The sequence below is a fragment of the Grampus griseus genome, assembly GCF_964374135.1.
Source record: "Grampus griseus genome assembly, chromosome: 5".
Classification (NCBI taxonomy): domain Eukaryota; kingdom Metazoa; phylum Chordata; class Mammalia; order Artiodactyla; family Delphinidae; genus Grampus; species Grampus griseus.
Window position 1 is genome coordinate 57,956,452 of NC_138998.1, and position 13,796 is coordinate 57,970,247.

The window sequence follows — 13,796 nt, forward strand, 5'->3', positions numbered from 1 at the left end:
CATGGGTTATAGTTTTGTAATTACATTTATCCACAGCAGCAAATTTTAACTGTGGAGTTTGGGAAAATGGAGAGTTTACCCAGTCAGAGGAAAGGCCCTACAGGATCTGACAAACTTGATTCCAGTGCCTCTTAATGTTCTGAGAATTTATTTTAAACAGTTTATTTTTATTTATGTTTTAAAATTTTTATTTTATTGAAGTAGAGTTGATTTACAATGCGTTTCTGCTGTACAGCAGAGTGATTTGGTTATGCGTATATATATTTTTCATATTCTTTTCCATTATGGTTTATCACAGGACATTGGATATAGTTCCCTGTGCTATACAGTAGGACCTTGTTGTTTATCCATTCTGTATAAAATAGTTTGCATCTGCTAATGTCAAACTCCCAATCCATCCCTCCCCCACCCCCCCTCCCCCTTGGCAACCACAAGTCTGTTCTCTATGTCAGTCAGTTTATTTTTAGAAATACAGCATTTTATCACAAATTTGCTTCAATAATTGATCCATCAACTGTAATGTCTTAATACATTGGAAAAGGGAACTAAAATATAGTTATTTGACTGTTGTGCCAAATAAATATAAAATTTTTAAATGTCATACCAGTGATCCTGAGAAAGACTTTAAAGAGAAAAACTGGAGTAGATCTTAAATTATATAAGAATACTTGATCAGGTTTGAAGGAGGCAGTAATGTGACTGAGAACTTTTTGCTTGCTTAGGAGAATAAATGTGAACTAGAGGTTTGATTCCTGATGAATCCTTGCTTTTACCACTTGAGATAAGAGTCATTGAAAACATAGCCTCCATTTAGGAAGCTTGTTCTGTGTCTTGCTGGCCTTTTTTGCTCAGTCTATTGGCAATCAGTAAACTCTTCTAACAAGAATTTTGAGGTTTAAGAGTTACAGCTTTAGGGTTTAAGTGTTGGGTTTTTGGGTATGGGCTTCCACTTTAAACCTCATTTTGAGGATTCAGGCTGTCTGACTTCTGGTAGTAGTTTGCTGAGTATTAAGGTTTTTTTTATATAAATTTATTTATTTTTGGCTGTGTTGCGTCTTGGTTGCTTGCACAGGCTTTCTCTAGTTGCGGCGAGCAGGGGCTACTCTTCGTTGAGGTGTGTGGCCCTCTCATTGCGGTGGCTTCTCTTTTTGCGGAGCACAGGCTCTAGGCACATGGACTTCATTAGTTGCGGCGTGCGGGCTCAATAGTTGCGGCTCACGGGCTTAGTTGCTCCGCGGCATGTGGGATCTTCCCGGACCAGGGCTCGAACCCACGTCCCCTGCATTGGCAGGCGGATTCTTAACCACTGCGCCACCAGGGAAGTCCCAGTATTAAGTTTTTTTAAGTTTCTACTTCCCCCTTTGTAAGATATGTGAATTTAGTGTTGTAATGAATTGTAATAATGGGAGGTCATTAGTGGATTTTTGAAAAATCTGAAGTAGCAGATGAATTTGAAATGATACTTTTCAAAGGAATTTTTTTAGACTAGGATGATATGTTCCTAATGAGTTTAGTGGGAATGTTCTCAAAGGGATTCATGGATCTCTGTAGATTGCTCAGCCATCACTTAAGCAAAGCCTCTGATAAATTGATTAGTATATTAAACAAGGTAGCTGCCTTTCCAGTTGTAAATTAGATTTTGATATTTTGTTCTGGGACTTTGCCTTAAATAGGCTTTTTAGGAATGGTGCCTTATTTCTTCATAATAGTGTTGCTGCCAGACGTAACCTTTTAGAGTTTAAAACTGTGAATTAGCAAAAGCATTTTGTCATTTAATTGATAATGATTTAATTGAAAAGAGTTCCAGACAGAAGATGAGGTTTTATTTATTTTTTTAAAACATACATTCATTTATTTTTTGGCTGTGTCGGGTCTTCGTTGTGGTCCCTGGGCTTCTCTCTAGTTGTGGTGCTCAGTAGTTGCCTGGTGTGGGCTTAGTTGCCCCGAGGCATGTGGGATTTTAGTTCCCAGACCAGGGATTGAACCATCATCCCCTGCATTGCAAGACCGATTCTTAACCACTGGACTACCAGGAAACTCCCAGAAGATGAGGTTTTAAATTCAGTGTTTACAACCTCCTAGGGAGTAAAACTTTGGGGCTATAATAGATGTATATAGTTTCAGCTTCTCTTTCTCTAAAATGAGGGATCTGGAAGGTCTGTAGAAGAAATAATGTTTCTCTTCGGAGTGGTTTTCCCACAGCCATCTGTTCTGACTTTTGACTGTATTTATAATCTCATTCTTTCAATTCTTGAAGTTCATTCATACCATGTGTATTATTGCTTATCAATAGGATTTTTTCTCCCTGTGACTACCCTCATCGAGTTGAAAAACATTCTTTTCAGCTGTAGTGTTCTGTAACTTCAAAAATGTGTGTTTAAGTTAGGCAGATATCTGGAATGCACCTTGTTCTTTCCACAGGCCATTGAAGCTCCCACCTCAAAATTGCCAAGCACCTTGTCTTTTTTGTCCTGATTATTGTAGCTTTAAAATAACTTTCAGTGTTTGGTACGGATAATGTTTTCTCATTATTCTCTACCCCCATTTAAAAGTTGCCTTACTGAATGCCTTCTTATTTGTTTTTAAGATAGGCTTTGATGTAATTTTATTAAGGTTAACTCCTATTCCCTCAACAGAATTACACATTCCTTTGTGTTTTAGTAGGATCCCATTTAGGGGCATGTTGAAAATTTTAAAATATCAAGAGTGCTTTACATTTCCCTAAATAGTCTATTTCTATTCATTAGTCAAGTTTCAGATGTCTGCACGTAGGTCGTGTACATTTTTTTGTTGTTGAGGGCATTTCTAGGACCTTGCTGTTAGTAGAATATTTTTTTGTCTGTTTTATTTTCCAGTGCTTATTTTTAGCTAGAAAAGCTAATTTGGTTAACTTGCCACCTCACTGAATCTTTGAGTTTTCTTTTTAAAGTTTTATTTTAGGCTAGATTGGTTTTGAAAAAAAAAAATTCTTCAGTTAGTGCTTCCAGGGCTCAGAGATTCCTGCTATTCCCTCTGTTCTTCCCTTACTCCTAGTTTACACATCATTTTTGGCATTCCTGGGTTTTTATTGTATGATGCTGTTTGTTATTTTGTCAGGGATAGCATTCTAAGATATTTTGATTACACTTTAAATATGTTAAAGTGCCTTGTTACTTATCTATAATTTTAAATTATAGTTAAGAGTTTCAAGTGTAAACATGTACCAGGCTTTGTGAATGAACAAATTAAGGGACCATTTTATGATGGCTTGGGCTTCCATGTTTGTAGGTGTATGGGGAGAAGAAAAAGAAATGTCAGAGTATTCTAAGAAATACGGGTTCTGGACCAGATGAGTATGAATAGGAAAAGAGACCAACTCCCCGAAGGTTGGACTAAGAAGAAAGACAGAAGTTATGGAGACTTAGTCATAAAGCCACCCCCCCTCCCGCCCTCCACCCACACCATGTGCAGGAAAATGCTGCCATTGTTATTTGGTGTCTCCTGACTCAAACATTTTGGCAAAGACATAACCCTGCCGTTTGCCATCTCTTGAGTATATAGGGACCTGCCATTATTCTGGTGAATTGAAAAGTGTTGACTGTGTCCTGTATCAAATGCATCAATTTTATAGCAATCTGGCCATTAGAAACCTCTTATCCCTAGAATCTAGGGTTTGGGGATTAGAACATGTTTTCTGATTATTCACTACAGTCCAAATACTTTATTTGGGTGTCAAGTTTTTAGCTTGTTTAATCTGATGCCTGAAGATATTAGCAATAAGAGTAGGTTCCAGAGCTGTATTTTTTCTTAAAGTGTGTGAACAGTGTGTGCACCCAGACAAAGATGATGCTGATGTTTGTGGTGGATGTAAAGTGGGGGTGGGGAGCAGTATAAGCACTGATTTTTAGATAGGAAAAAACCTTTTTATTATAACGAGGAGTAGAATTTCCCAGTGATTTGGAGCTCTCATTTGCACTTACGCTGTATAAATTATACAGAAATGATAAAGATTAATGAAACATTTCAAACTATGAAAATTGTTTGTGAAGGACTAGAAAATGTTAGTGAAAGTATAAATAATGACTAATCTGTGATGGAAAGATGTTTTACTCTGATATTCATGAATTTGGTAATTCTCAGGTTATGAAAATAGTCCTTACAAATGGCAAGGGTATAATAGAGATGGATTTGCTGGTAGCATAACTATGAAAGTGCTGACCAAAATGATTGCTGAAAGTAGATGTGCGGATGAACTAGTAGAAATAGAGAAACTGGCCAGGAAGTCATTGTTGTAGCATGATCAGATAATCACAACTTGAACTAGTTGGCAGCTCTTAGTTTTTAGCTTTGGGAGGAGAAAGAAGAACAAAAAATGTCTTCAGAATTGCAAGGCAAGAGCTACTTTAAATTTTCTGGCAGCCACTATATTTCTTTCATAAGTTTATTTTCGGCTGCTTCGGGTCTTCGTTGCTGCACACGGGCTTTCCTCTAGTTGCGGTGAGCGGGGGCTGCTCTTCCTTGCGGTGCACAGGCTTCTCATTGCGGTGGCTTCTCTTGTTGTGGAGCACAGACTCTAGGCACACGGGCTCAGTAGTTGTGGTGCACAGGCTTAGCTGTTCTGGCATGTGGGATCTTGCCAGACCAGGGAACGAACCCACATCCCCTGCATTGGCAGGCAGGTGGATTCTTAACCGCTGCGCCACCAGGGAAACCCCAACTATAGCATTCTTGAAAGTATCTTGAGTTTTAGACCTCACATGAAGATATATGCATTGAAATTTCCCATAATACACAAGTTGATCACAGGTATTTCTAGCTGGAGAGAGATCAAGGCCAAATTACAGATCATAAAATTTAGTAGCAAATATGGGAGGAGGGTACTGAGAGACTGGATACATGACTTATATACATTCTGTGATTGGTGATTGAAAATAAAATGATTTTATTTTCAGCTTCATTGGTTACCTTTTCCTCTATAAGACTTTCTATATTCAGTTCCAAAGATTTTCTGGGGTGGCAGTGCTGATCTGTTTGCTTTTTGGTTTTTCCACCGTCAGTTTGTTTCTTAGTCTTTGGTTTGTTAATTTGCTTAAAATAATATCTGACACATAGTGTTTAAATATTTGGGGAGGTAGATGAGGTAAACAGATGTACTCATTTTTGCCATGTTTTAACCAAGTACTGCAAGTATGTGTATTTAATTAGTTTATAGTGTACATTATGGAGTGTAGTATGATAAAGACGTTTCAGAAAAGTTTTTGCTGAGTACCAAGTGGTTCAGAGTGTGTAAGCATTTGGCTAAGGTTGAGAACATTGCTCTTCTGATTGACAGTAGTACAGTGTCATTTAATGTCATTTGTAATCATGAAAGAGAGAGGTTAAGTAATTGCCAAGGTCAAACAGCTCATGAATGATGGAGATGGAAATCAAACCCAGATTAGCCTATTCCAAGCTCTGGGTTATTATTAGTACTCCATGTCATTTTTGTAGCTCTAATATAGTGGTTTAGAGTTAATGTAACATTTAATTGAATATTTATTTCCTTTTAATTTCTTTATAGGGATTTATCAAAGATGTTCATGAAGACTCTCTCACAGTTGTTTTTGAGAACAAGTAAGTTATTTTTTTATTGATAGAGATCCTAATTTTGAAGATTGGTAGTGCCAAACTGTTTGCTTTTGGCTGTTTCTATTGCCAGTGGAAAATGAGTGTGCTTTTGGGTGGGGGTCTTTGGTTTGATTATCTTTGAGTTCAAATAATTTTAGTTCTTGGTGACTTCACCTGGTTTTCTGCTCACAATTCACTTGGCACTTCTTCCATGACCCCTTTCTTTGTCAAATCACATGTGGACGTGAATCAGTAAGTAGTTTTTGCAAAAATAGATGGCACGAATGGGATTATAATATGCTTCTTAAAAACGCAGAATTTTGAAATTATGCTGTAGATAAGTATTAGGCTGTCTTTAATTGCTTGATTATTCATAAGGAATAATAAAAAGTTGTATAGATATTGTAAAGGTTAGGTAAGTTGTGCTAAAAACGTTAAAGACTGTGTTCTGGGCTTGGTTAGGAAGGGTTATAAAGGAGCACTATATAATTGAAGGTCAGAAAAGAAAACTGGTTAACTTTCACTTTTATGCTGCTTCTGTAACTGCCTGAATAGATATCGGCCCAACAGCTGTTTCTTGTAGAAACAAGTGTTGAGATGATTTCTGTCTTTTAGCAGCTGCCATTTAGACAGTAAAGATGAAAGAAAGCACTCAAATGTCTTACTTGTCTCCTTTTTTGCCCAGCGTTGGCACAGGGGAGCCATAGGAGTATTTTACGTGCTGCTCTACCTCCCAGGCATGTGAATGACCTATTAGAACTTAAAGTAGGAAAGCATTTTAGCTTTATCAACTTAGTTATAAAATACAACCCACAAAAAATTAAGCAACAGCTCAAGTAGTAGTTTTAACACATTCGTATTTGCTACAAAGATTAAAAGTAAGTTTTCTCTAGGTTTTAATTACAATGTATGTGTTCATTGTAGAAAAGAAATTCTATCTGTGTAAGAAAATTAAATCCTTTCATAATTTAGCTATTCAGAATAATTGAGTAGTTTTCTATATTTCTGTGAACATGTACACTAAGAAATTATGCAGCTTATATTTTATAATCTCTGAAATTGTGTTCCTTAATAAATCATTGAGTGGTAAAAGTGTTTGTAATAAGTTGATCCCACTATAGCAGTTCGTTACTCTGAACTTACCCTACTTCATTTGCAGAATAATGTATGTACTGTTACCTTAGGATGAGTAATTTGGAAGCAATGTATAATTGTCAATGATGTTAACTATTTATAAACTTCACCAAGAGCCATGCAAAATCTGTTCTACCTCAGCAAACTACTTGGAAAAAGATTTAATACAGAGGTTGTTTTTCTTTGGGGACAGCTAAATGATTGATTTGAAAAATATACAGTACTAAGCATAGACTACATAGCTTCTGTATTAGGGGTACTAGAATAATGTATTTTAAAATTGTTAATTCCTTTTCTAATCCTTCAGTTGGCAACCGGAACGCCAGGTTCCATTTAATGAAGTTAGATTACCACCACCACCTGATATAAAAAAAGAAATTAGTGAAGGAGATGAAGTAGAGGTATGTATTTACAAGTTTATTTTCTTGTGTGCATACTTTTTTGTTTCAAATAAATATTCTTGTTGGAAAATCTGTTTAGCTGTTAGAGAATAAATCTAATTCCTTTTCTCCATTCTTTCTATTGGTAATGGCTGTGTAATGTAGCAATGCTTGAGTTTTGGAGCCAGAACTGGGATTAATGTCTCAATGCTACCATTTTTAGGTTTGTAGCCTTGGTCAAGTTTTTTTGTTTTTAATGACTAAAGTGAAAATAATGTGAGAACTAAAGACGATAGTGCATTTGAGTTTTGCACAGATTCTGGCGGAGACAACTATATGACGTTGGTCATTATTTTCCTTTTTTGCTGTTTTGCCTTGTGCTTTTTCCTCAGTATCTTTGTACAGTATTAGTAGCTATCCTTTATTGTAGTGATCATTAATATAGTTCCTGTGTAACAATATGAAATATTAGCATACTGCCTTTTTGAATATTCTAGAAATATTCAGAAAAATTTAAAAGGAAAAAACCAAAATCACTGTCCAGAGATAAAAACCACATTTCATGGTTTACATATTCTCAGGCTCTTCCTTTTTTCTCTTTTAAAAAAATAAAAATTTCACTGCTTCTTTGTATCTTGCTTTTTTCACACTTAGTAGGTCTTGAATGTCTGTCTTTTATATTTGTTTTTGATTAACATGCCTGCTGTTATGTAAAAAGAAACTTGGAAATAATTGTCAAATAGAAGCATAATGAGTTTGTTGGAGATAGAAAATTTGATTTTCGATTTTTAAGAAGCTGATACCTCCAAGGAGCTCAAATATGCTAAAATGTATTTCTCACAAGGAGTTGTCTTGATAGTGTTGAAAGAGATTTTCAAATCTCATTTGTACCTAATTTATGTAGGCTGGGGTAGGAGAACTGGGAACATGGGTCAATCTTTAATGATGAAACAGCTATCTAAAAACACTTAACAGTATGTACTTTGTGCCATACACTGTTCTGAGTGCTTTGCACATGAACTCATTTAGTTACTTGCCATTTTTATTCTTCATAATTTTTTTAATGGTAAATTTTCTTTTGAGTTAATTGTAGATGTTAGGCTAGAAAGTCAAATTGTAGGACTTTAACTCCTAACAACTTGAACTCACTTTCTAAAATTTTGCCTAGATTTTAATTCTTGCTCTAGGTAATTAGAGCAAGCATCCTTCTGCTTTTGCTAAATCAAAGCATGTTATAAACTTTAATTGTGTCAGGGTGCCACATGTGTGGCGGTCATTTCTGTGAGTAGTGCTTTTCATATTTTAAAAATTGTTGTTCAGACAGTTATTGTTAATGTAAAGGCTCAGTTTAAAGGAAAAACTTGGAGCGCTGAGGGTGTTGTTACAGTGTGCTTTTCCTCAGTCTCAATCTGGGAAGATCCTGTCCAGTTCCTGGACCATCTTTATGGCTCGCCTCCCCAGTTGTATACAAAACTTTATTGAATGATTTGGAAATTGATGATTACAGAGTGTTTTATTTCACTTTCTGTTTTATGGTTCAGTCTTGGTGAAATTTGTTCCTTAAAATTAATGAGAATCATGGTCTGGAATTAAGATATTACTGTTACTTTGTAATTTTTTTGTGCTTTTGAAATTTTTGAAAATTTATATAGGGAAGAAGTTTAAAATTAATCTTGCCACCTGTGGATTTCTTTTTTTGTTTTGCTTTTTTGCCAGCGTTAGGAATTTATTCTTATGCCATGGAATGAATGCTTAGGAATTATGGTTGTTAGTGCTTTATATTTTGAGCCAAATAACTTTATGTAAGCTCCCCACCCCCCAAATTCAAAGTAACAAAGCTTAATATAAAAAGTGAAATGATACAGAGTTACATAAAGTAAAAAGTGAACCTTTCCTCTTAGTGTAGGTATCTAGGTGTGCTTATCTGCCCACCCCAGCTTAAGTCTCATTTAAGAGATGTCTCTTTAGATTTTTTTCCTTTGAACTTATAAAGAATATGTGTGCTTTTTTAAGTTACAAAAATTGGGAATACATTTTATTTGTGATTTTTGTAGTCAGTTAATTAAGATACCATAGACATTTTCAAGTCTGCACATACAGATTTAACCTCATTTTTTCTCACCACCCACCCCATGATACCTCTCCGTATAGGTGTATCATAATTAGAAGTTGCTGAAATTATTGAAAGTTGTTTCTTGCTTTTACCACCCCCCCCCCAAAAAAAAGCAAGAGTTAATGTCCTTATGTAAATCATTTTCTGTTAGTATAAATCTTGGTGGTTCAATTGCTGAATCAAAGGCATGTATATTGAAAATTTTGATAATAGCAAAATATACCATTTTGTCCTCCAAAAATGCTTTTTGAATGACCACTTCATAGTTTTGCTAATACATTAAGGTGTTTGTTTCCTCATAGATTGACTGGCTGGATTATTATTAATCTCATCTGTAAGTTTTCATAAACATGATAGAAGGAAGCTGTTGTCTTCTCTGTTTTCTGAACCTTGATTACTAGTGATATGGAGTGTCTTTTAAATTAGTTTATTGGCTGTTAGCCCCTTGTTCTGTTTATTATCTATTTTATTTTTTGCCCATGTAGTTTTCGATGTTGGAAATGTGTACATTTTATGGGTAAGTTCCTGTTATATATTGTGTTTTCTCCCAGGCATTCTTTAAAAAGCTGTGCTTTAGTGGCTTTTGCCATTAAGAATTTATATTTTTACTTATTCAGATCTGCCAATTTTCCCAGATTCAGATCTGCCAGTTTTCCCAGTGTGGCCTCCAAGATAACCCATTTTAGTACTTCTACAGAGATGCCCCCCCCTTTTTTAAAGAGTATTTAGGTTTTTAATATAACTTGATTCTTTTTAGGGTAATTTATTGCATAGTATATTGATTTTTTAATTAAGTCATTGGCTACTGTTCTTTTTATGCTAGTCGTAAATACTATAATAGCAGTGATAACAGCTGACACTAACCCATATAATATATATATAACTAACTGGCTTTTTAAACACATTCTATCAGTTTGACATAATAGTCTCTTGAGGGCCTCTTCTAAACTCTATGACTACTTTAATTAACCTTTCCAAGGTTCATGTAGCCTGAAGGTTAGGAAGTTGAATAACCAGTGTAAGTTTTTGTCCTGAATGTTATTCTTTCTAATATGTCATGCTGTATTACAGGGTGTTGTCAATTTTGTGCCACATTCCCAACTCTTGTTCTTTTGCAGCTTCTAGGAACCCTTCCTCTTTGAAGAATGGAAAGGTGACTATGATTTGGCCATTAGTAATTGATTTAGAACAGAAATGATCCAGAAGGGAGCTTTTCATTAAGCTGTCCAGGCATTTATCTAAAGCTCAGCCATACAACAGAAGACCTAAATAGACATTTTTCCAGAAGACATACAGATGGCCAACGTACAGATGTTCAACATGTCTAATTATTAGAGAAATGCAAATCAAAACTACAATGAGATACCACCTCACACCAGTCAGAATGGCCATTATCAAAAAGTCTACAAATAATAAATGCTAGAGAGGGTGTGGAGAAAAGGAACCCTCCTACACTGTTGGTGGGAATGTAAATTGGTGCAGCCACTATGGAAAACAGTATAGAGGCTCCTTTAAAAACTAAAAATAGAATTACCATATGATCCAACAATCCCATTCCTGGGCATATATCTGGAGAAAACTGATTTGAAAAGATATAGGCACCCCAGTGTTCACAGCAGCACTATTTACAATAGCCAAGACGTGGAAGCAACCTAAATGTCCATTGGCAGATGAGTAGATAAAGAAGATATGGTGTGTACACACACACACACACACACACACACACACACACACACACACACAATGGGATATTACTAAGCCATAAAAAAGAATGAAAGAATGCTATTTGCAGCAACATGGATGGAGCTAGAGATAATCATACTGAGTGAAGTAAGCCAAAGACAAATGTTTTATGATGTGACTTACTTTTTTAATATTTTGGCTGTGCCAGGCGGCATGTGGGATCTTAGTTCCCCGACCAGGGATTGAACCCATGCCCTCTGAATTGGAAATGTGGAGTCTTAACCACTGGACCGCCAGGAAGTCCATATGATCTCACTTATATGTGGAATCTAAAATATGACATAAGTGAACTTATTTACTAAACAGACTCATAGACATACAAAACAAAGTTGGGTTACCAAAGGGGAAGGGGTGGGGGATAAATTAGGAATTTGGGATTAACAGATACACACTACTATATATAAAATAAACAACAAGGACTTACTGTATAGCACAGAACTATATTCAATATTTTGTAATAGCCTATAATGGAAAAGAATCTGAAAAAGAACATATACACATATATATATATATATACACACACACAGAGATATACACATATATATATACAAAACTGAATCACTTTGCTGTATACCTGAAACTAACACAATATTGTAAGTCAGCTATGCTTCTATTAAAAAATAATAATAACTAAAAAATTCAGCCATATGAACTTCCCATTCTTGTAGGTCAGGTATGGTTAAATATTGGCGATTTCACATGGCTTACTCTAAAATTTTATTACTTTACAAACATGTTTGGCTACTTCAGGCTTGCCCTTTCCAGCCAATTTATGAGACTTAGATGAAATTATAAAACATAAATTAGTGTCTGGTAGTGACCTCAAGAAGACGTTATATGGCTTATAATAGAAAGTTGGTTTTGAAAAGTCTAAGACTCAAAGGTTTATTTTTAAACCTAATTGGTGGCTTTGTGTTGATAAAAACTGGCATATATTTTCAAATCTTTAAAGTATTTAATATAATTAATTTTTTTTGATAAGTGTCTGGTTAATAGTTGATTTTGTTAACTAAAGATTGCTAAGAAAATTGGTAATTCCCTGGTGGTCCAGTGGTTAAGACTCTGTGCTTTCACTGCTGAGGGCCTGGGTTCGATCTCTGGTCAGGGAAATAAGATCCCACAGGCTAGCTGCGTGGCATGACCAAAAAAGAAAGATTGCTAAGAAAATAATTCTCAGCTTGTAAAGTTGGAGATAATGGGAAAATGAAGAGTTCTTTAGATTCTCTTAAGCTGGATATATAGTATAATGTTCTGGGATATTGGAAGGGCAGTAGAAAGAGTTTTTACCCAGTGATTTCACATGTGAGGTGCCTTATTTTTTATTATAAGATGCCTACCTTATTCAGCAAGTTAGTAACACACACAAACGTGTTACATAGGAAGCCTGATATCTCAAGCTAATAGATAATTTTATAAGACTTTTTACGTTTTTCCTCTTGGGCTTAACATATTTGATATATAAAAACTTTTTTTTTGAATTGTGAAGTCTTCTGGTTGAAATACGGATAGGCAAGTTTTTGTTCTTGTGACATACGCCTTTTCTTCCATCTTTTATGGCAGATAGACATTATGGTTCTACATCTTTATAATTTAGTTATAATCTTGGGATAGGTCCCTTGAGAGAAATTTAATAAAGGGATTAAGAATAATTTGTTGTAGAACACTCCCTTACCTGACAATTTCTTTTTTTAATTTGGCCATGCCGCATGGCATGCAGGATCTTAGTTCCCTGACCAGGGATCAAACCCGAGTCCCCCTGCAGTGGAAGCACAGGGTCTTAAACCACTGGACTGCCAGGGAAGCCCCCTTACCGTACAGTTTTTTAATTTAGTATTTTACTTATAAGACAAATACAATATGCATGTATAATTTACATCTTACCTTTAAAAATGTATCAGTTTGATTCTTGCAACCAGTCTGAAAATTTTAGCTGTCTGTAGTTAGTCTTTCTCATAATACGAAGTCAGCATTGTTAGTCTTAGTGCTTGAGAATGCTCATACGTTAAAGAATAGGTGAACATATTCTTTATTACTTGTACCTTTTTCTTTTGGGGAATGGGCAGTTTCCAAGACTTATGAAACCCATTTGTTAAAGTATCAGCCACAAATACTAATGAGATAATAACTGTTGTGTAAGTAGATAAATCACATTAGTGTTTTCTAGATGTTAAGCTTGCTTTCCTAATGTACATTTTCTATTTCTTCATATATTGTAATGAGATAAAATAGATATGAATAGTACTCAATAAATGTCTTTCATGTAGTTGTAAAACAGGTCATTATGATTAAGCATTCAGTTTAATGCTTAACATTATTTAGAATTAGGTAAAAACTGGTAGAAATTGTCTACTGGTGGTGTTCACATTATTTCTATTTGGTTATAACTTTGAAAGGCATCGTTGAACATTATTAACTTGAATGAAAAGCTGATAACATTAGGATCCAGACTGGAATTCCATTTAAGTCATAATTTGGTTGTGTGCTGGAATTTGGAGGCCAGTAAGGTTTGACTTGGATTCATTTGGTAGAAAGAATACTGAAATAGGCTTTTGGAATTTAATTCTTCCATGAAACTGTAACCTTCTTCAATCTGGGTACTGTTGTGTTTTTAGGTCTCTCATGGGCACTCCTTAGTCTTTTTTTAAAGCTCTTTCTTGGATTTGAAGAAACTTAGAATGTTAGAGAAATGAGGGCCATTGCCTTAGAGTGTGAATTGCTTTCTTGGAATAGTTTGGGGATTTAAGTGAGTTGAAATCTGAAGTAAAGGAATTTCTGTGAGGTGCTTTTACTCCAATGATGTAGTCATAAATAAATTCAGTAATCTACATCTTGGACGTAGT

At 35.2% G+C, this 13,796-nt stretch overlaps 1 protein-coding gene across 4 annotated transcripts in view; it reads left to right on the forward strand.

The window, feature by feature from the left end:
• The window catches only part of FXR1 (FMR1 autosomal homolog 1), a 57,373-nt gene that overhangs the window by 11,604 nt on the left and 31,973 nt on the right, over positions 1-13,796 (forward strand). For all 4 annotated transcript variants that reach the window (XM_082654889.1, XM_082654891.1, XM_082654888.1 and 1 more), the window contains exons 2-3: positions 5,540-5,592; positions 7,028-7,121. In XM_082654889.1, the coding sequence (XP_082511015.1) occupies positions 5,540-5,592; positions 7,028-7,121 (147 nt within the window). The remainder of the gene's footprint in view (positions 1-5,539; positions 5,593-7,027; positions 7,122-13,796) is intronic.